Source organism: Ovis aries, chromosome 2 (genome assembly GCF_016772045.2).
Source record: "Ovis aries strain OAR_USU_Benz2616 breed Rambouillet chromosome 2, ARS-UI_Ramb_v3.0, whole genome shotgun sequence".
Lineage (NCBI taxonomy): Eukaryota > Metazoa > Chordata > Mammalia > Artiodactyla > Bovidae > Ovis > Ovis aries.
The window spans coordinates 239,181,291-239,204,391 of NC_056055.1; the positions used below are offsets into that span (position 1 = coordinate 239,181,291).

A 23,101-nucleotide genomic window follows, 5' to 3' on the forward strand; every position below is an offset into this window, starting at 1 on the left:
GGAATGTCATTCTCATATTTTTTGCCATTCTGGGAAAGCGTAATTTTCTCACAGCCTCACTGGGGAAAGTAAGGACGAGGAGATAGCAATAAGAAATGAACTTGGCTCTTTATGGAAAGGTCTTCCCTAGCAGCTCTGGTAAAGGATCCGCCTGCAATGCAGGAGACCCCGGTTAGACTCCTGGGTTGGGAAGATCCCCTGGAGAAGGGAAAGAATCCCGACTCCAGTAATCTGGCCTTAAGAATTCCATGGACAGAGGAGCCTGGCAGTCTACGGTCCATGGGGCCGTAGAGTCGGACACCACTGAGCTACTAACACTTTATGGAAAAGGATACGCAACCCTACTAGGTACCATGAAACTAGTACTGTGACTTTCCCGGATGCGCAAATGAAGCGCGATCACCAGACGGAGACGCAGACGCAGGAATTATATTATAACGCTTTAGACTGGGGCTTCTTTTGATTAGTGAGAGTTTGGCGGGAGAGGATGAGGCCGTACAAAGGAAGTGATGTAAGGTGTCACTCACTTGACGCGGGTGGGATTACACGGTCTGAGTTGCGGAAGTATCATCTTGATTGGTTATTTCCTTGAGACATCGTCCTATCTCAGTGGTTCTCAGCCTTATTTTCGCTTGCGCAGTTTGTTTTGCCCTTTGTAATGATGGCCGCCGGGGCTTCTGGGCCTCACGAGATCGGAGTGCGAGTTTTCAGGAGTTTGGCCCGAGAAGACAGGAAAAGGCGTAGATTCGTGAGCACAGATTGGCTGAAGCCCGAAGCGTTCTTGTTGCTGATTGGCTCTGTCCTTCGCGGGAAGGAGTTTGTGGCGCCAGCGAAAAGCAGATACAGCGCAGCAGGAGCGGCAGGGGTCTTGAGGGGGTTCGGCGAACCCTACAGCGGGAACCTTCTGGAACTCTCTGAGGGAATCGTGTCGAAGATGTGGAGTAGTATGATGAGTGGGGCGCGTGATGAGAATCGCAGGAAAGATTTAGCAAGGAGCGGGGTGGGCGAGGCCTGTGGCGGCGAGGATCTGAGAGGAGCTGGGGGCCGGCTGAGGGGACGTGAGGGCCGGGGGTGGTGGGATGGGGCGAGGGACGGTTAGGGAGACGCTGAGAGTGGTTAGAGCGAAGTCTGGGGTGGGGGTCCGGTGGGTTTTTCCGAGGCTTGGAGGGCAGCGCAGATGTTTATAGCGTTGTTTAAAACCAGGTGGATTTGAAAGCTATAGCACCTCCTCTTTCGGGGGAACCGGCGGCTACACACAGTCCCCTGGGGGCTTTGGATCTCCGACAGCTTCCCAGGCCGAAAAGAAATCGGTAGGTTGAAAGCGTACTTCGTTTTATGTTATCCTTTCCTGAAGCTCTTAACTCATCTGTGAGAGAAAATTTATGAGACGAAGGAAGGGTGTTAAACCTGAGCTGTAATTGTCAGTTATTATCGAATTTTATATTTGAATGCTGTTAGTATTGAAAAGTGATGTTTTCCCTAATTTTGCATCCACTGTTAACTTGGCTTTATTTTGAAATTTACCAGTAGAACTAATGAGTCAGTCTTGTGGGAAAAAAAATTGTTTGTATAGCCTAGTTTGCATTCTTCATGTACTGAAAGTCAGTTTTCAATGAAATGTAATGAGGTACCCTGAAAAGTGAAAGTGAAAGTTGATCTGTCCTGTCCGACTTCTTGCGACTCCATGGTGTATACAGTCCTTGGAATTCTCCAGGCCAGAATACTGGAGTGGGTAGCCTTTCCCTTCTCCAGGGGATCTTCCCAACCCAAGGATCGAACCCAGGTCTCCACACTGCAGGCTGATTCTTTATCAGCTGAGCCTCTAGGGAAGCCGCAATGAGGTGCTTCCCTGATAGCTCAGTTGGTAAAGAATCTGCCTGCAATGCAGGAGACCCGGTTTGATTCCTGGGTCCGGAAGATCCGCTGGAGAAGGGATAGGCTACCTACTCCAGTGTTCTTGGGCTTCCCTGGTGGGTCAGCTGGTAAAGAATCCGCCTGCCATGTGGGAGACCTGGGTTTGATCCCTGGGTTGGGAAGATACCCTGGAGAAGGGAAAGGCTACCCACTCCAGTATTCTGGCCTGGAGAAGTCTATGGACTGTATAGTTCATGGACTATTCTGTATAATCCATGGGGTTGCAAAGAGTCGACGAATGAGGTGCTCTAATGCAGAGGAAAGAGCTTGGTCTTTGAAGTCTAGTGGATATATTACATGTTGAACCGTTGCTCTGCCACTCCTTGTAGAGTATCCTTGGACAAATTTCTTACAATTGGGAGTCCCTTTTGCACCTGCTAAATGGGATTGATAATACAAAGTTGTTGTGAGACTTAATATTATAATAATATAATTATGCCTATCCCAGAATTGCTTTCAATAAATGGTCCCAGAGAGTATTACTGAAAACAACTTGAGTTTTGGAGCAAGAATACACGGTGTCCAGAATCAACTTTGCCTTTTAACTGTTGGTGTGAGCTTAGTGAAGCAACTTACATCCTTAGTTTTGGTGGCCCTTGATTTTTCTCATCAGATAATAGTACTAGCACTACTTGTGTCACAGGGTGGTTCTGAGACTTGATAAATAAAATAATATATAGGAAAGTGATCTGTAAAGAGCTACCCAAATGCTTGTTAGTCACTCTTTCAGAAATAAGTTTGCATTTAATAGCTGCTGTTGATTTCATCTTTTTTAAAATATAGAATTTGGTGTTAAGATTCAGTATTAGTCGGTTCTGTGTTTTTTGTTCAGGTTGATAAGCTTTTACCTGAGCTGTTGATTCACAGGTGTGTATCAGTAGGAAAGAATTCATTGATAATTCCCATACATTTGGGCATTGGCTTTATATTTTTCATATGATTATTTTATATAATCCTGTAAGAGACTTATTATTTACTCCATTGCCCAACATAGGCTCAAGGTGATTAAAGGACACCTGAACTCGCATAGCTAGTAAGACAGTGCACATATGATGCAGCACAAATCCAAAATCTTGTGAGCAACTTCTGTCTATTATATCTTTCTTTTTCCCAGGAAGACCAGAGGGAACTCCAAGTCCTTTAAATTTGTCTTCTTTGAGGCTGTAAAGGAAAAAATGAAAGATAGACCATTGGTTCTCATCTTTTCTTCTTAAGCTTAATATTTTTCTTCATTTCCAGCTGTTAGAATTTCTATCTCAGAATCTCCACCTGACTGGGGCTGTGTATTAAGACACTTCTCAGAGAAGTGATGGATGTAAGCTGGAGTCTCAAACCCAGGTTTTTTGTGTTTAAATCCAGTGTCTTCTCCATCCTAAATTAGGTTAACACTCTGTCTAAAACGTTTCCTGTTGATTATAAACCTGTTATGTTTGATCAATTCATGTGAAATTTCCAAAATTGATCATGTTTTGCCTTTTAAAATGGTGGGGTATTTTTGTTTTTTGCATTTTTTTACAATACTGTCAGAGTAGCCAGTGATTCATAGTCAACTAAAAAATACTTTTTTTTTTTTTTCCAAAATTAAACATACTTGTGCTTGCACTTTCTCTGAGACTCTTTGGAACAAACCGGGAACTCTTTGTGATCAGTTCCTGGTACATAGTAGGTGCACGTTCAAACACACGAGGGCTTCGCAGGTGGTTCAGATGGTGAAGAATCTGCCTGCAATGCAGGGGACCAGGGCTGGGAAGATCCCCCGGAGAAAAGAATGACTACCCACTCCAGTATTCTTGCCTGGAGAATTCCATGGACTGAGAAATCTGGTGGGCTACAGTCGTGGGGTCACAGAGTTGGACACGACTGACTGACTGACTAACAAAACACAAGACTCCTCTGTGATTTGAGGTGAATTTGAAGGTATTACTGCTGCCCACTTAGAGAATGTTGCTGCTGCTGCTGCTAAATCTCTTCAGTCGTGTCTGACTCAGTGCGACCCCATAGACGGCAGCCCACCAGGCTCCCCCGTCCTTGGGATTCTCCAGGCAAGAACACGAGTGGGTTGCCATTTCCTTCTCCAGTGCATGAAAGTAAAAAGTGAAAGTGCAGTTGCTCGGTTGTGTCTGACCCTCAGCGACCCCAGGGACTGCAGCCTTCCAGGCTCCTCCGTCCATGGGATTTTCCAGGCAAGAGTACTGGAGTGGGGTGCCATTGCCTTCTCCGGAAGGTATTACTAACACCTCAGTAATTACACATATATAATGTTTTTACCTGAGGAATAATAATTTTTATTGAATACATAGGACGATATATAGAGATTGATATTAGCAGTTTTATATAGAGTATACGTTTTGTTTACAGCTCCACAGGTTGATATCCTCATTTTACAGAATGGGTGGCAGTGTGTCCAGGGCTGTGGAGTGGGGGTTTGAACACAGGTTTATAGGACTGTCTGGCTCCAAAGCCATGTTCTTGCTGCTCTTACCATAGTGGCTCTTAGTTTTCTTCTGCTGAAGATACGGTGAAAATCTCAAGTGTGATAGGTGAAAATAGAACCTCAACAGATTTTAAATGTATAAATATTAATATAGCATATAAGTTCGTTTACCAATACCATAAAATTGGAAAACATAGTTGGTTCCTTTACATCCTTATTAAAAGCTACTGTAGATAGAAAGAGTGAGGAACAATAATAACTGGCCTAATAATTGCTGATATTTCTTGAGTGTTTATAGTGTGCCAGATAGTCTAGGTACTTCACCATATATTTACTTCCCATTTGATTTTTAGTGATTTTATCATTCCTTGTTTTGTAGATGAGGAAACAGAGGTAAACAGATGAGTAGAGAAATGTGATCAAGGGCACGCTACTCCTGAGTGGTGGAGCTATAATCTTTACCCTCAAGCTTGGCTGCCACCTGTGTGACATATGTGCTGGTAGTTGGCTGGGCTTACTTTCTACTATCCTGGCAGTATTCACCATTCAAAATTATGCTTCAGTAAAGTGAAATATTGCTAGTATCATGGACCTTCAGAGATAAGCTTTGACTTTTAAATCAGTTTTACATATAGAACAGTTACTGGGTTTACATCTTATTGATTTCCAACAGGAAGAACCCTCATCTTTAATGCACCATGCTTTTTCTGTCTTGTACATAGTCCTTCCTAAGAGTCTATGAAAGTGCATATTTGCTCTCAGTCTATAATGCATGTTCCTTACCCACTGTTTTTTCACCATCAAAATTTTTGTGCTTCAAGGTCCACCCTAAATGCTCCCTCTTGTTGAAATTTCCAGTAAATTTTTCTGAGATTCCACATAGAGTTTCTCATTCTGTAGTGTACAAAAATCAAGATTGTTGCTTACATTTGTACCTCCCCTAAGTTAGGAGTATGTTGAGGGCAAATCCTATTCCATTGTACTCATCTTTGTCCTCTGACCAGAGGTAGGCAAAATAAGAATTTACACTGTTGTTAGGTTGCTTTTGGATGTGAGTTGGGTGTCTGTCCTCTTCTGCCCATTGCCTCTTGTCCCTTTCCTTTAGGATGTCCAGTGTGACCAAGCCTTTATCCCATTTCCCCCATACTCGTGTTTGATTGTCAGAACATCTATCCTAAAGCTATATGTCTAAATTTCTGTTGTCATTTATCATGAGACTTAGAACAACTCCAGAGTTCTCTCTCTGCTGACCATTTCTCAGACCCCTTCCAATACCCATCTCATCAGTGATGAAAATCCAGCTCCATCTTGCCTTCATCCTAAAGGTGGAGTTTCTTCTTAAAAGTCTGTTCCAGAAGCAGGTCCTTATGCTGTCCACAATCTGGCCTACTCATTTTGGTGATCTCTAGTGCAGCACAGACTTATCCATTCTTCAGGAACTTTGGAGTCAGACAAACCTGGGTTTGAAATCTAAAGTATGGCATTTGTTAACTATATAATCTTGGTTTTCACCTGTATGAAGTAGAGATAGGATCATATTGAAGATTCAGTGTTACATGTATAGTGCTTGGCACATAGCAGGTGCTAAATGAACAGTGGTTAATTATTTTCTTGATTGAATTTATGAATACTTTTTTCAGAGAGCTCGAGCTCAGCACATTGTACCCTGTACCATATCACAGCTGCTTTCTGCTACTCTGGTTGATGAAGTATTCAGAATTGGAAACGTTGAGATTTCACAGGTATGGAAGAGTGCAAGAGTCACTTAACATGAAGAATGAAATAAAACTAACATCATTTAAAAATATATAAATGTTACTTTGGTTTTCAAGAAAACTAAACTTTTTTCCCTTCTGGTCTAGGTCACTATTGTGGGGATTATCAGAAATGCAGAGAAGGCTGCAACCAACATTGTTTACAAGATAGATGACATGACAGCTGCACCCATGGATGTTCGCCAGTGGGTTGACACAGATGTAAGTAGTTGTTTTGGAATCAGGGTGGGGTTACTTGGGGACTTTGGAGATGTCGAACTTGTTTAGTTTTACTTTTTAAAGGTGGGTCTTATAAAAATAAAACATAAGCAAGACGTCAAACACAGAAACTCTAACATGAAAGGCCAGTACATTTATTTTCATAAAAATTTAAAATCTTTGAAACTTCCCCAAATACTATAAACAAAGTTAAAGGGCAAGTAACAGGACACACTAGAATGTACTTTGTGAGTACAAAGATTTTTTATGTTGGCATTGTATCCCCAGCACCTAGAATAATGCCAGTTACATAGTGGGCCCTGAGTAAATATTATTCAAATGAGTGGGGAAATTTTTTGTAACATATTACAAACATTTTGAATTTTTAATTAATGAAAGTTCTTACAAAGGAAAAAACAACTGCACCTTAGGAAAACAAGAAATGCACAAGTAATTCATAATAGGTGAAATACAAATTGCAACAACAATAAGAAAAGCAGGTTTACTAAATACCATTTTTAACTTACTAAATCAACAACAACAAAAAAGAATGGCAACGTCTACTTCTATTGAGAGCAGGAGGCACTTAATTTGGGGAATGGTTTGTCAGTGTTTGTCTGGGAAAGCGGATACCATCCTACCTTGATGTTATGAGTATAATCTTTCTCAAAAATCAGCCGATAATCAAGATCCCATCACAGAAATGTTGATCTAGCAGTCCACTGCTGGAAATTTACATTAAGGAGATCAAGATGTGTGCAAAGATTCAGTTGTAAAATTGTCGATCATCACATTATTTATCATAATGGAAAACTAAAAGGAATCCCCATGTTAGCAATAGGATATTATTCATTAAACCATGGTATATTTTTAAAATACTGCAAATGATGTAGAAATACATGTATTGTCACAAAGAAGTGTTTACCATAAATGTTGAGAGAAAAGAGGTTATTAAAGATAGTATGCGTGATGTGGCCCCATTTTTGCAAAGCACGATGCATATGAGTATATGTATAAACGTGGAGAAAATAGACCAAAATAAAATATATGCTTGTTAGCCTTTTATTTTTTAGTTGGGCAGAAGGTCTCTTGGTTTTTGTTTTTTCTGCACTGTGCAGCTTTTGGGATCTTTGTTCCCTGACCAGAAATCAAGCTGTGCCTCCTGCAGTGGAAGCATGAAGTCCTAACCACTGGACCTCCAGGAAATTGCCAGCTTCTTTTTTTTTTTTTTTATGTTTTTAAAGTGCATTCATTTTAGAAAATTTGAATAATACTTTGTATGCTATTTTCACTTCAAAAACCAGTCATCTGTGAAGAGTTAACTTGATAGTTATGCGTTCTTTATTTTTTGCACCTCAGAAAAATATAGGAGAATTTATTGAACAGTTATAATTGGAATACCAATTGAAACAGTTATAATTGGAATTCTGAACTAGACTGCTTGATTCCAGGTAGACGAAGAATGTAACCACACAGTCCCTGCCATCAAGTGGGGAGGTAATTACTAGAGATGCCTAATACTACATACTCATGCAAAATGTATGGTGCTTACTTTTATAATAAGTGAGCATTTAAAGATTACCTGAAAAAAAATAAAAATAAAAAAATAAAGATTACCTGAAATCCCACATCTCAAAGATGATTACTGTTACAGTACATTTTGATAAATACCCTTTTAGACATTTCTCTCTGCATATTTGTACATTTAATGAGGGGGATGCCTACAGTTTTACATAAAGGATAATATGATATGCAACTGCTTCATAATCTGCCCTTTTCACTCAGAATGCTCCCATTTCTTGTGACCACCTGTTCCATCATAAGGATACATCATCCCTTCCTTCTAGACCCAATCAGGGAACATTTGGATTTGTTATTATAGAATATGCCCCAGTGAGCATCTGTGTGTACATCTCTTCATGATTGTGAGATAATCTCTTTAAGATGAATTAAACTAGGCTTTCTGGAGGAAATATACATTTTAAAATACTTTCTTTTTGGTTGTTCTTCCATTTATGATTTTACATTTTTTTTATTTAAATTAGGGTGTGAGAATGCCCAGTTAGTTCCCCACACCCTAACTGTAGGTTTTATGAGTCTTAAGTTTTTGTATGATAGTTTAAAAAATACAATCTTGTCATTGAGAATGTTATTTTTTATATGTAATTTGGTTTTAGTGAGATTGAATTTTTTTTAACTATATTTAAACAAGACTGGGAACTGACTGTGGCTCAGATCATGAACTCCTTATTGCCGTATTGAGACTTAAATTGAAGAAAGTAGGGAAAACCATTAGGCCATTCAGGTATGATCTAAATCACATCCTTTATGATTATACAGTGGAAGTGATAAATAGATTCAAGGGATTGGATCTGATATAGTGCCTGAAAATCTCTGGACGGAGGTTCATGACATTGTACAGGAGGCGATGATCATAACCATCCCCAAGAAGAAGAAATGCAAAAGGCAAAATGGTTTTCTAGGGAGGCTATTTGTAAGAATAGCTGAGAAAAGAAGAGATTCAAAGGGCAAAGGAGAAAAGGAAAGATACCCATCTGAATGCAGAGTTCCAAAGGATAGCAAGGAGAGATTAGAAAGCCTTTCTAAGTGAACAATGCAAAGAAATAAAGGAAAACAACAGAATGGGAACGACTAGAGATCTCTTCAAGAAAATTAGAGATACCAAGATGGGCAATTAGAGATGCAAAGATGGGCACAATAAAGGAAGGAAACTGTGTGGACCTAATAGAAGCAGAAGATATTAATCAGAGATGGCAAGAATACATAGGAGAACTACACAAAAAAGATCTTAATGACCCAGATAACCACGATGATATGATCACTCACCTAGAGCCAGACATCCTGGAATGCGAAGTAAAGTGGTCCTTAAGAAGCATCACTACTAACAAAGCTAGTGGAGGTGATGGAATTCCAGCTGAGCTGTTTCAAATCCTCAAAGATAATGCTGTGAAAGTGCTGCACTCAATGTGCCAGCAAATTTGGAAAACTCAGCCACAGAACTGGAAAAGGTCAGTTTTCATTCCAATCCCAAAGAAAGGCAATGCCAAATAATGTTCAAACTACTGCACAGTTGCATTCATCTCACATGCTAGCAAAGTAATGCTCAAAATTCTCCAAGCTAGGCTTCAAGAATACGTGAACCAAAAACTCCCAGATGTTCAAGCTGGTTTTAGAAAAGGCAGAGGAACCAGAGATCAAATTGCCAACATCCATTGGATCATAGAAAAAACAAGAGAATTACAGGAAAACATCTACTTATGTTTCATTGTGGGTTGGGAAGATCCCCTGGAGAAGGAAATGGCAATGCACTCCAGTACTATTGCCTGGAAAATCCCATGGACAGAGGAGCCTGGTAGGCTACATGTAGTCCGTGGGGTCGCAAAGAGTCGGACACAACTGAGTGACTTCACTTCACTTATATTTCATTGACTATGCTAAAGTCTTTGATTGTATGGATCACAACAAACTGGAAAATTCTTAGAGAGGTGGGACTACCAGACCACCTTACCTGCCTCCTGCACAACCTGTATGCAGGTCAAGAAGCAACAGTTAGAACCAGACATGGAGCAGTAGACTGGTTCCAAATTGGGAAAGGAGTATGTCAAGGCTGTATATTGTCACCCTGCATATTTATATGCCGAGTACATCATGAGAAATGCTGAGTGGGATGAAGCACAAGGTGGAATCAAGATTGCTGGGAGAAATATCAATAACCTTATATATGCAGATGACACCACATCTGTGGCAGAAAGCAAAGAAGAATTAAAGAGTCTCTTGATGAAGGTGAAAGAGGAAAGTGAAAAAGCTGGCTTAAAACTCAACATTCAGAAAACTTAAGACCGTGGCATCTGGTCTTATCACTTCATGGCAAATAGATGGGGACACAGTGGACACATGAGAGACTTTATTTTCTTGGGCTGCAAGATCACTGCAGATGATGACTGCAGCCTTGAAATTAAAAGACGCTATGACAAATCTAGACAGCGAATTAAAAAACAGAGACATTACTTTTGCTGGCAAAGGTCCATCCAGTCAAAGCTATGTTTTTTCCAGTAGTCATGTATGGATGTGAGAGTTGAACCATAAAGAAAGCTGAGTGCCAAAGAATTGATGCTTTTCAACTGTGTTGGGTAAGACTCCTGAGAGTCCCTTGGATGGCAAAGAGATCAAACCAGTCAATCCTAAAGTATATCAACCCTGAATAATCATTGGAAAGACTGATGCTAAAACTGAAACTCCAGTACTTTGGCTACCTGATGGGAAGAGCCGACTCATTAGAAAAGACTCCGATGCTGGGAAAGATTGAGGCAGGAGGAGAAAGAGACAACAGAGGACAAGATGATTGGATGGCATCACCAACTCAATGGACATTAGTTTGAGCAAACTGAGAGATAGTGAAGGATAGGGAGTCCTGGTATGCTGCAGTCCGTGGTGTCACCAACAGTCGGACACGTCTGAACAACAACAAAATGTTAATTTATGGGAAGATTTTTTTAGTTGTCTAAGTGCTTTGATTCCCTAGGAGTGTTTACTTTTGTTTGTAAGAACCTGAAAAGTAGTAATCTCTTATCATATTATTTCTCTAGATTGTCTACTGACTTTGAAAAGCTTTTCCTTGTTTCAAATTACTGTTTTTTAATTGTGTTTCCTTCTATAATTTCTGTGTTTTCTTTTCATATTTCTGTATATGACTAAGCCTTTTTATAAATTTTGGTGAAGTATAGATCCAGCTTTACTTTTTCCAAGTGGTTTTAAAATGTTCTTTTGGGGAATACAGAGTTTTATCTGTGGTATAGATTCAGCTGTGTAAAGTAATAGAATGAAATGCAAATAGTTGATAACCTCCAGGTGATGGGAATTGGAATGCTTTTTATTTTTAAACATCCAGATTTTCTATTCTAGCTTTTTATACTCATGTATTCTCTAAGTCGGAGAAGGCAATGGCACCCCGCTCCAGTACTCTTGCCTGGAAAATCCCATGGACGGAGGAGCCTGGTGGGCTCAGTCCATGGGGTCGCTAAGAGTCGGACACAACTGGGCAACTTCACTTTCACTTTTCACTTTTATGCATTGGAAAGGAAATGGCAACTCACTCCAGTGTTCTTGCCTAGAGAATCCCAGGGACGGGGGAGCCTGGTGGGCCGCTGTCTATGGGGTCACACAGAGTCGGACACGAGTGAAGCGACTTAGCAGCAGCAGCAGCAGCAACATTCTCTAAGTGGGCTTCCCAGCTGGCGCTAGTAGTAGAGAACTCCCCTACCAGGAGACATAAGAGATGTGGGCTTGATCCCTGGGTGGGGAAGATCCCCTCAGGAGGGCATGGCAGCCCACTGCATTATACTTGCCTGGAGGATCCCGTGGACAGACAAGCCTGGTGGGCCATAGTCCGTAGGGTCACAAGGAATTGGACACAGTTGAAGCAATTTAGGACACACACACATCCTATAAACAGAAAAGAATTTTGAGTCAGTTTATATGTTTTTCTTATAAATAATAGGTACATAGTCTAGAAAACCCACAAAGAAATATTAAAATCATTTATAATTATCCAAGTTAACTTGTTAATATTTTGACATGTATGTTTCCCCTCATGGGAAATAAGCTTTTTTCCATGAGTCACAACTGATATTCACAGACAATAAATAGAATTCTCCATTTATCCTTTGTAGCAGTGTAAAGTATCCCATTATATGAATGTATATTTTTTGTTGGATATTTAGGTTGCTTTGGCATCCCATTCCAGTCCTCTTGCCTGGAAAATCCCATGGACAGAGGAGCCTGGAAGGCTGCAGTCCATGGGGTCGCTAAGAGTCGGACACGACTGAGCAACTTCACTTCACTTTAAATGTTTTAGTAGTATTCAGAATTGCTGAGATGACTACTCTTAAAGCTAAATCTTGATTACATGTTCTCAGTACTTTTCTTAAATTTCTAAAAGTAGAGTTGCTGTACTGAGAAGTATGTCTACCAGAAAGTTGTGTGCCTAAGAGCACTGCATGAAAGTGCCATAATTGTTTGCTGGGTTTGTTGTTTCTTTTTTTTTGATATGCATGATGTAGAGCTTGGAACTGGAACTTACTTTTAGAGATATTATCCTAATTTCTGATTTTACTTTTAAAAATATTAAATTCTAAAAGGCAGGGAAAACTAGTTAGTACTACATTAGGATCCTTTAGCTCTTACTTTGTAACTTTCTCTACATAAATTAGAAATTTTAAAGAGGCTTTCACCAACATCACTAAAACCTAAGTGTGTGTTTGTATTTTTTCTGTTAGGATGCCAGTGGTGAAAACACTGTGGTCCCTCCAGAAACATATGTGAAAGTGGCTGGTCATCTGAGATCTTTCCAGGTAAAGTCAGAAAAAAACAACAACAGTTAAAATGTATTTGCATGAAGCAGTTTCTGGAGTCATGCCTACATTTGGGATACTTAAGACTTAACTAAGTCTCTATGTTTAATGGGAATTATATTGAAGTTATTTCATTATTTTCTTCTTCAGAAGGAAATGATGAGTTTTTTCAGTTTAAAACAGGAAGTAGAGAAAGAACAAGATCTCAGCCTACAGTTGCCAGCTATGGCATTCATTAGATGTAGAAGGGCAAACACTGGATTTAGAGACTAGACTGTTTAACCTTGGGAAAATCATTGAACGTCTCTGAGCTAGTTTTGTTTTTTTGACTATATTTCATTGACTATATTTGAATTAACTTTGAGTTGAAATTTTTCAATATATAGCACATTTTCCTCATTTAATAAAATACTGTAACCAAGAAAAGAGCCATGATGTTTTGGCCTGAAATTGACTTGAATGTACTTACCCTTTGTTCACGTTTTTCTATTTATTTTAATAGAACAAGAAAAGCCTGGTAGCCTTTAAGATCATGCCCCTGGAGGATATGAATGAGTTCACCACACATATTCTGGAAGTAGTCAATGCACACATGATGCTGAGCAAGTCGAACAGCCAGGTGAGCAATTTCACTCTCTTCGTTTTTTTCTCTTCCCTGGAGGAACTGCTTCTGTGCTCAAGCTTTGATTTCCGTAACATTTTGCAGATCGAGCCAGAAGACAGGCATCATTCAGTCCTCAAAAAATTTTCTCCGTGAGCTTTGTCATGTTACTTTATTCCAGATGAAACACTCATATTCCTCTCATAATACCTGTCCACTGTCTTGAATGGCTGAGGCCCAGACAGACTTTAGGTGTAGACTCATCATTATAGGCTGAGCTCTTTACTTCAGGATTTTCAGTCCATATTCAGAGAAAAACCCCAACTAAGACAGCATTTTGCTGCTTCCCTTTCAAGCTACTGGCTAAATGAGAAAATTTATTCACCATTATTTTGTCCTGAAATTATACTTCTTGTTTCATGTTGAAGTTTCTCAACATCTTTTTCTGTAGTATGAATTTAGTTTGACAAGTCCATCTAGGACCACACAAAAGATTTGTTGATCTGAGTATTAGAATGCCCTTAGATGATTCTGGTAGCAAGGTGGAGGCCTGGTTACAGTAGGAGGGACTGGAAAACTGATTTGCTTTTGCATCCTGTTCTTTGCCAAGCACTTTGCTAAGCACTGAGGATACAAAGAGAAATTCATTCAATTTATTGAGCATAGCATATGCAAATCATTATTCAGGGTCCTAGGAATACAGCAGTGAACAAGATGGATAAAGTGTCTGCACTCAAACTTACATTCTTGAGAGAGATGGATCATAAACAAGAAAATAAATATTGTTATAGATACTCTAGTGGAGGTGATGGAATTCCAGTTGAGCTATTTCAAATCCTAAAAGATGATGCTGTGAAAGTGCTGCACTCAATATGCCAGCAAATCTGGAAAACTCAGCAGTGGCCACAGGACTGGAAAAGGTCAGTTTTCATTCCAATCCCAAAGAAAGGCAATGCAAAAGAATGCTCAAACTACTGCACAGTTGCACTCATCTCACACACTAGTAAAGTAATGCTCAAAATTCTCCAAGCTAGGTTTCAGCAATACGTGAACCATGAACTTCCAGATGTTCAAGCTGGTTTTAGAAAAGGCAGAGGAACCAGAGATCAAATTGCCAAGATCCTCTGGATCATGGAAAAAGCAAGAGAGTTCCAGAAAAACATCTATTTCTGCTTTATTGACTATGCCAAAGCCTTTGACTATTTGGATCACGGTAAACTGGAAAATTCTGAAAGAGATGGGAATACCAGACCACCTGACTTGCCTCCTGAGAAACCTGTATGCAGGTCAGGAAGCAACAATTAGAACTGGACATGGAACAACAGACTGGTTCCAGATAGGAGAAGGAGTACATCAAGCCTGTATATTGTCACCCTGCTTATTTGACTTATATGCAGAGTACATCATGAGAAATGCTGGGCTGGAAGAAGTACAAGCTGGAATCAAGATTGCCAAGAGAAATATCAATAACCTCAGATATCCAGGTGACACCCCCTATGGCAGAAAGTGAAGAAGAACTAAAGAGCCTCTTGATGAGAGTGAAAAGGTTGGCTTAAAGCTCAACATTCAGAAAATGAAGATCATGGCATCCAGTCCCATCACATCATGGCAGATAGATGGGGAAACAGTGGCTGACTATTTTTCTGGACTCCAAAATCACTGCAGATGGCGATTGCAGCCATGACATTAAAAGACCCTTGCTCCTTGGAGCAAGTTATGACCAACCTAGATAGTATATTAAAAAGCTGGGACATTACTTTGCCAACAGTGCTCCGTCTAGTCAAGGCTATGGTTTTTCCAATAATCGTGTATGGATGTGAGAGTTGGGAGTATGAAGAAAGCTGAGCGCCGAAGAATTGATGCTTTTGAACTGTGGTGTTGGAGAAGACTCTGGAGAGTCCCTTGGACTGCAAGGAGATCCAGCCAGTCCATCCTAAAGGAGATCAGCCCTGGGTGTTCATTAGAACGAGTGATGTTTAAGCTGAAACTCCAATACTCTGGCCACCTGATGTGAAGAGTTGACTCATTGGAAAAGACCCTGATGCTGGGAAGGATTGAGGGCAGGAGGAGAAGGGGACGACAGAGGGTGAGATGATTGGATGGCATCACCGACACAATGGATATGGGTTTGGGTGGACTCCAGATGTTGGTGACGGACAGGGAGGCCTGGCATGCTGCAGTTATGGGGTCACAAGGAGTCAGACACGACTGAGCAACTGAACTGAACTAATAGATACTCTGCAGTAAAGCAGAATAGGACAGGACAGTGATGGAGAAAAATGTATGGTATAATTTTAGATGAGAAAAGAACATTCGAAGCTGAGGAAATAAAAAATGAGAAGCCACAAGATTGGAACAAGCTTGGCATATCTGAGAACATTAAAAAGCCACACTGTCTGGAGTGAAGCAAATGACAGGAAGATGGTAGAGGGATGTAGACAAGGAAGTGGGACCCAGAGGAGGTAGGGCTTTGTAGGCTGTAGTAAGAATTACTGTCTTCTCACTGAGAGTAAACTTTTAGAAGATTTTGACTAGGGAGTGTTGGTGTGATTTACCGTTGCAAAAGCTAATTTGAGCTCTTGTATGGAGAGAGATTGAGGCTCCAGGAATAGCAACAGCAGTAATTTGGGGGAATGGTGGTAGGAACTGGGAGAAGAGGTTGGATTCTAACCTATTTTGAAGATAGAGCTGCAGAACCTATTGATAGTTTAGAAACAAGATATAAAGAAAAGGGAGGGTTCAGATATAACTCCTAGGTTTGGGGCTTGATTAACTAGATGAAGCTAGCAGGTTTTGAGGATAAAATCCAGAATTCTGTTTTGGAGTTAACAGATGTAAAGTGCCAGTTAGACACCCAAATGGAGACCGGAGTGGAAGGTTGTCTATATAAGGCTGGGACTCAAGGGAGGGATCAGGGCTAGAGAAAGCACTTTGGGAGTCATTGTGTGGATGGTATTTAAAGCTTCAGAAGAGATGAGATAACTAGTGAGTTATTAGAGACCTGAGCTCTGGAACACTAACCTTTAGGAGTGTGGAGGCACAGGAACCAGAGAAAGTCAAAGAAGTTGTCAGCTGGACAGGAAGAAAATTGGGGAATGTGATTCCATAGGATATTCTGAAAAGAGTATTTTAAGGACGGGATGGAGTTCAACTGGAGAATGCTGCCCAGAAGTCAAGTAAGATGATGAGAGGGGTCTGTTGAATTTGGAAACATGGATCTCCAAAAGAGTGGCTTTAGTAACAGGTAGGGGGAACATGGGTCAGAAAGAATGGGATTGGATAGAAAGTTTAGGGTGTTTATTTTATGACTGTGCTTCATAACATATACGTATGTATCAAATGTTCTGTGATAAAAATGGTTTAAAGTGAGAATAGGTGGAAGTTGTGAGCATAGACAATTATATTGAGGAGTAAATAAAATAATCCTTTCTCTCACTGAGTTGCCTCAAGCATTGCCGGGGTGGGGTTCAGATCTCTTAAGTAGTGGAAGCGGCAATGAGTGGCAAGTGCAGTACACCGTGGAACCACAGAGGGGAGTTGGCCATCCTGACCCAGACATCAAGAAAGGCCTGCTGGAGGAGATGATGCCTAAACCAGGTCGTAAAATGTACATGGGAGGTAGGGGGGATACATGAAGCAGGGCGTATCAGCAGAGGTATCCAGAGAAAAAATAGTGTTCATGTCAGTATTATCATAACATGAGATTTCTGTTTTACCAGAAAGCAGTGTGAAGGCATCTAGCTTGAAAACAAGAGGATCATGACTGATTTTTGTTGTTTATTTTTTTTATGACCTCAAAGCATTGGCGTTTAATGGATAAATGTTGAAGGAATGAGTCTCCTGCCTGGATGGGAGTTCCCCTGATGAGCTTCCACAATGCTCTTTTACTTGTAATGAGTACTTAACATATTTGAGCTTTTGTCATCTTTATTCAGTTCAATAAACATTGACTGAGCACCTGCTGCCCACCAGGCACTGCAAAGCTGAAGGGAAGTGACCAACCATGATGGCTGCTGTGGGAGGGAATGGAGTGAGTGCTGTGAGACCAGAAAGAGCACAACTAACCTGGCCTGGGAGGGTGTCAGGGACGGCTTCTTGAAGGCAGTGGCAATTAAGTTGGGCTTTGAAGGATAAGAGTGTTTCCCAGGCAGATGACGAGAGGAGCATTCCAGACATGGAATAAAGTGTCAGAGGCATGTGTGAACGGCCAGAAGTCTGTTAAAACCTAGTGGTCAAGAGTTAAAAAAAGACTCTGATGTCTAATTGTGGTAGGTCTTGACTGTCCAGGAATTTTCATATTATTTTCACAGGCAGGGGGAGCCAGCTGAAAACATTTAGGTGGAGGAGAGACGTGATCAGAAATTATTACTTGGAGCAATAAGGAGGGTTGGTTGACGTAGGAGAGACTTCCACCTGAGACACTAGTCAGGAGACTAGGGGTGATGAGGATGGACTGGAACTGTTGAAGATCATATTAATAGGGTGTGGTGCAGACTCTGGGAGATGAGTGACTGGAGACACAGATGGCTGACTTCTGCAGGACTGGGCTTGGGCTTGCTAACTGAGATGGAATACATAGCCAGTAGGCCAGTTTGGGGAGGAAAGTAGTGAACTTTATTTTGAAGTGCATGGGACATCTAAGTGGTGGTCTTCAGCTGATGGTTGGGGACAAGGATTTGTGGTCTCAAAGGAAGTCTGGGATGAAATTCTGGGGGAACTGTCAGCCTTCTGAAAGACAGGTAGACGAGGAGACTGAGAGGAGATACTGAGAAGGCAGAGTTCGTTAAGTGGACAGCTAGAAGAATATGGTGCTAGGAAGCCCAGGGATAGGTCCATTTCAAGAGGAGTGTGGTCAACAGTGTCTGCTTCTGAGAGGTCAAGTGTTATGAGGGACTGAAAGGGATTACTGGCTGTGTTGGTTGAAAAGCATTGGTGACTTTGGTGGGAACAGTTTCAGGGGTATATTTGGGGGGAATCCAAATAGGGGAGAAGTGAAAATAGTGACTGTTATTGTTTTAAAAGTTTGGTTAAAAAAAAAAGTGGGTGATGAGAATTGTGTCTTCTTTTCCCTCCTTGTAATGCTTAATGCCTAGCTGATGCTTGGTAAGTGCTTGCATGATTTAGCACCAAAGATAGATACCACTATAGCAGAACTCATTAATTTTCTTTGTGCTTTTTTTCCTCTGGTTCCTCTCACATCGCAAAGAAAAGGGTAAGCCAGGAAGTACCTTTTTCTGTTTGATATGATATATATATTTCAGAGAATGACTTTATCTTATGAAATACTCATTAGATAATAGCTGTCCTTTCCAGTCTAAGCAATTGTTATTTGGAAAATTCTGCTTAGGACATTCCCTGGCAATGCAGTGGTTAGGATTCAGTACTTTCACTGCCGTGGCCTGGATTCAATCTCTGGTTGGAAAACTAAGATCCAATAAGCCATACGTTGTGGTCAGAAAAAACAAAAAAAAATTTGCTTAAATTGTTTTTTGTAAACTACTTATTAAGATATTTAAAAGAGCAAGAACTGTGTTTAAATTGTTGTGAACTTCTTAATTCAGCCTTCAGCAGGGAGAGCACCTATCAGCAATCCAGGAATGGGTGAAGCTGGGAACTTCGGTGGGAATAACTTCACACCAGCAAATGGCCTCACTGTGGCCCAGAACCAGGTAAACACTGGAGTGGCTCCAGATTTTGCAAGACACAGAGCTGTTAATTGTTACTTTCTTAATGGTGCTAAGTATCTGACTCATTTCTTTCTTATAAAGAGATTCTTGCTTGATAGGGGAGCTGATTCATAGTAGTTACTGAAATCTTTCTGATTTGAATCTTCAGGTGCTGAATTTGATCAAGGCTTGCCCAAGACCTGAAGGATTAAACTTTCAGGATCTCAAGAACCAACTCCAGCACATGTCTGTAGCCTCAATCAAGTGAGTATTTGGTTTCTGTGAGCTAGGGTTCTGGAATTGTACCCATTTCACCTCACCAAGGTTTCCTTTAATGAGAAGTGAGTTAAAAAAAGGACAACTGTTGACTGTTAAAAGGAAAGTTGTTTAGTCATGGAAAAATAGAAAAAGGACTCATAAAGATGGTGCTGCTTGTCACTTCCCTCATTCATTTTTTTTTTTCCCTCATTCATTTTTTCATTCAACAAATAGTAAGTCCAGTTAAGTGTGAAGTATGTAATTTTGAGCAAAAATTGACATGATACCTCTTGTGGAATTTAGTCTAGAGGAATGAGATCCTGACTCCTGGTCCTCAAGTGTACACTCTCATTGGTGTTACTGTCCCAGATGTGGAGAGTGTGCCTCACACTATCTGGACCTAAAGCGGTTAGACAGTCCTTCTAGCATCATTGTCCTGATAACCTGTTAGATGAGCAGCTTCCTGATTCTAATGAACTCGTATTGTGTTCAAACAAACAGAGTATTGTGTTTGTGATAAATCAGTTGAAATTATAGATCTCAATAGAGAAAAATGCTCATGTCTCATTCTATTTCCTGTCCTATAAGATGAGGATAATAATTCCTGTCTTAAAAGTTACTGTTATGATGAGGTGCAGAATGGTGGTCACAATAGTAGGTGCTTTCTAAGTTGTTACTATTATTAAATATGACACTGACACTGACCCAGTTCAGTCGCTAAGTCGTGTCCGACTCTTTGCAACCCCATGAATCACAGCACGCCAGCCGTCCCTGTCCATCATCAGCTCCCTGAGTTCACTCAAACTCATGCCCGTTGAATTCCATCCAGCCATCTCATCCTCTGTCGTCCCCTTCTCCTGCCCTCAATCTTTCCCAGCATTAGGGTCTTTTCCAGTGAGTCAACTCTTCATATCAGGTGACCAAAGTATTGGAGTTTCAGCTTCAGCATCAGTTCTTCCAATGAATACCCAGGACTGATCTTTAGGATGGACTGGTTGGATCTCCTTGCAGTCCAAGGGATTCTCAAGAGTTCTCTAACACCACAGTTCAAAAGCATCAATTCTTCGGCGCTCAGCTTTCTTCACAGTCCAACTCTCACATCCATACGTGATCACTGGAAAAACCATAGCCTTGACTAGATGGACCTTTGTTGGCAAAGTAATGTCTCTGCTTTTTAATATGCTATCTAGGTTGGTCATAACTTTCCTTCCAAGGAGTAAGCGTTTTTAATTTCATGGCTGCAATCACCATCTCCAGTGATTTGGGAGCCCCAAAAAATAAAGTCTGACACTGTTTCTACTGTTTCCCCATCTGTTTCCCATGAAGTGATGGGACCAGATGCTATGATCTTATTAGTTTTCTGAATGTTGAGCTTTAAGCCAACTTTTTCACTCTCCTCTTTCACTTTTATCAAGAGGCTTTTTAGTTCCTCTTCACTTTCTGCCATAGGGTATCATCTGCATATTTGAGGTTATTGATATTTCTTCCTGAAGGCCTTAAAACCATTTCTGGAAGACCTTTTCTTTCCTTCCTGCAACTTTATTTCCCAGAGGGAAATTGGAGGGCCCATGGATGGATGAGGAGCTTTTTTTTTTTAATAGCTATTTCTACTAGGAAACATTAAGTGCAAGCTAAATGACAGCTTTAGATCCTAGTTTCAGATGCTTGTTTAGACTGGTATTTAAGTGAGGTCCTACTTTCTTTGCTTTATACAATCTGGGAGAGGGATCCAGGGCAGCCCTAAAACCATTGTCTCCATGGATTAACTCAGTTTGCAATTTAACTGATGTTTCTCCCTGCAAGAGCCTTCTATGAGCAAAATGGCTATGAATTGGTGACTCAGTGGTAAAGAATCCGCCTGCCAAAGCAGGAGACATACGTTTGATCCCTGGATCAGGAACGTCCCCTGGAGAAGGGCATGGCAACCCACTCCGGTATTCTTGCCTGGGAAATCCCATGAACAGAGGAGCCTGGTGGGCTACAGTCCATAGGGTCACAAAAGAGTCAGACACGACCTAGTGACTAAAACAACAAGAAGATAGAAAGTTGGGAAATGAGGGAAGTTTACATTTTCAGCCGTATCTAAAAGGCAGCTTCCTGTCTTCTGCATTTGGGTGTGTTTTTTCTTTCTAGGCTAGCTGTGGATTTTCTAAGCAACGAGGGACACATCTATTCCACCGTGGATGATGATCATTTTAAATCCACAGACGCAGAATAACTGGATATAATTGGGTACCCAAGATATTTTCCAGTTGGACCTTTTTTTGCAGCCTCTTGTCTCCAGCTGTGCATATAATTGGCGAGTTGACTTCTAGGAAGTAGATTTCATCTATAAAAGATCTCAACTGACATCCTTTTGAAACTTACTACTCTTCTGTGTTTTTGATGGACTTCCCTGGTGCCTCAGATGGTAAAGCATCTGCCTACAATGTGGGAGACCCAGGTTTGATCCCTGGGTCAGGAAGATCCCCTGGAGAAGGAAACGGTAACCCACTCCAGTATTCATGCCTGGAAAATACCATGGACCGAGGAGCCTGGTGGGCCACAATCCATGGGGTTGCAAAGAGTCGGACACGACTGAGCGACTTCTGTGTTTTTGAAGCTCAAAGGGATATGGGCCACTGAAAAAGATATAAAAGGAGCAGAATTTCTTAAAGAAGTAACAGATTAGTTAGTTACAACATCAAGATAAATGGAATTGAAAGAGAGATGCTACCAAGAGAGTTGGGCAGTACTGCTTAAATAATGCTCAAGAGTTTCTATTCTTAAATTGTTTCCTCTTAAGAGAAGATGAGCAGCACTGGGCCCACTCACCTCTGCCTTTTTTTGTTCCCCACGTTGGTTATGTGGTGTTACTTTCAGAATCACACTTTTTTTACCTTGCCATAATAGCTGCCAAAAGTGTGTTTTTATAAACATGGGGTTCTAGAGTGCTGGCTTCCTGGGGCAGAGGAAAGAAAGAAATGGGTGTTGTACAAAATAAGTACGTTCATATGTTTAATAAAATAGTTCTATTATTGAAGTAACTTGTAAAAATGTTATTTCTTTATGCTGCAATAATTAATACTTTATCATCTCAACTTAATTCTTAGATAAGTTAATGAGGTGTAACATGCAAATAGAAGTTCTGTAGCTGCTTTAAGTGTGTTTCTAAATGAGACCTACCAGCAGCTGTGTGGAGAAGGCCCCACCCCGCTGTGGTTTCTGACAGCGAACAACAATGTGGTTGCTCTCTGTCCTCGCAGGATACTTCCCACCTGGGGAGCTGTGCAGATGCTTACAAGCCAGTCAGCCAGTGTGCTTATTTGCAAGTGTGTCCATTCTTGTTTCCTAAAAGAACAGTGGCTAAAAACAGGTTTAAAAAAATGTATTCATTTGAATATGGAATGCATGATAGAATACTTTCATGGGTGGTAGACTTCTCTTTCTAGTTACCATGCTGACGTCCTCAAATGGGCAAGGGGACAAGAGCAGCGGTTCAGGTTTTTTTTTCTTCTTTTGATTTTGAATTTGACTTAGCAATCAAAAACTGCTTGCCCATTAACCCAGCGAGTGTTTATTCAATACCTACTGTGTCGGCCCATTTGCCAACTTCAGGGGTATAAAGCAAGAGACTGGTGTCCCAGGAGTTGCCGACTCCACATTCCCAACAACAGAGTAGCTGCCCAGTGATAGAGTTCCCTGCCATCTTGGCATTGACGTGATCTTACAGGAGTTCTGTGGTTCCCGAGCACTGCAGAGGCCCTTGGGACTGAGCAGAGGAGGCCACTCCTCAGCAGAATGAAACCCCAGCCTCTGAGGAGCTTCTGCCTGCTCAGGCCGGGGAAACGTACACTTTTGGATGTTTGTGGTCACCTGGGCTGTCGGGTATGCAGTGTTCTCTT

At 40.9% G+C, this 23,101-nt stretch overlaps 1 protein-coding gene across 1 annotated transcript; it reads left to right on the top strand.

The window, feature by feature from the left end:
* Nucleotides 1-813: 813 nt before the first annotated feature.
* RPA2 (replication protein A2) lies at nucleotides 814-22,239 on the top strand. Its single transcript, XM_012150913.4, has 9 exons — nucleotides 814-944; nucleotides 1,204-1,310; nucleotides 5,989-6,090; nucleotides 6,211-6,324; nucleotides 12,618-12,692; nucleotides 13,195-13,311; nucleotides 18,855-18,962; nucleotides 19,129-19,223; nucleotides 21,351-22,239. Exons 1-9 carry the CDS (start codon nucleotides 935-937, stop codon nucleotides 21,433-21,435), a joined length of 813 nt encoding a protein of 270 aa, XP_012006303.3. The 5' UTR covers nucleotides 814-934; the 3' UTR covers nucleotides 21,436-22,239.
* The last annotated feature ends 862 nt before the right edge of the window (nucleotides 22,240-23,101 follow it).

Coding starts and splice junctions, on each gene's coding strand:
- RPA2 (XM_012150913.4), top strand. Junction 13,312..18,854: donor TGAGCAAGTCGAACAGCCAG/GTGAGCAATTTC, acceptor TTCTTAATTCAG/CCTTCAGCAGGGAGAGCACC. Junction 18,963..19,128: donor TCACTGTGGCCCAGAACCAG/GTAAACACTGGA, acceptor TTGAATCTTCAG/GTGCTGAATTTGATCAAGGC.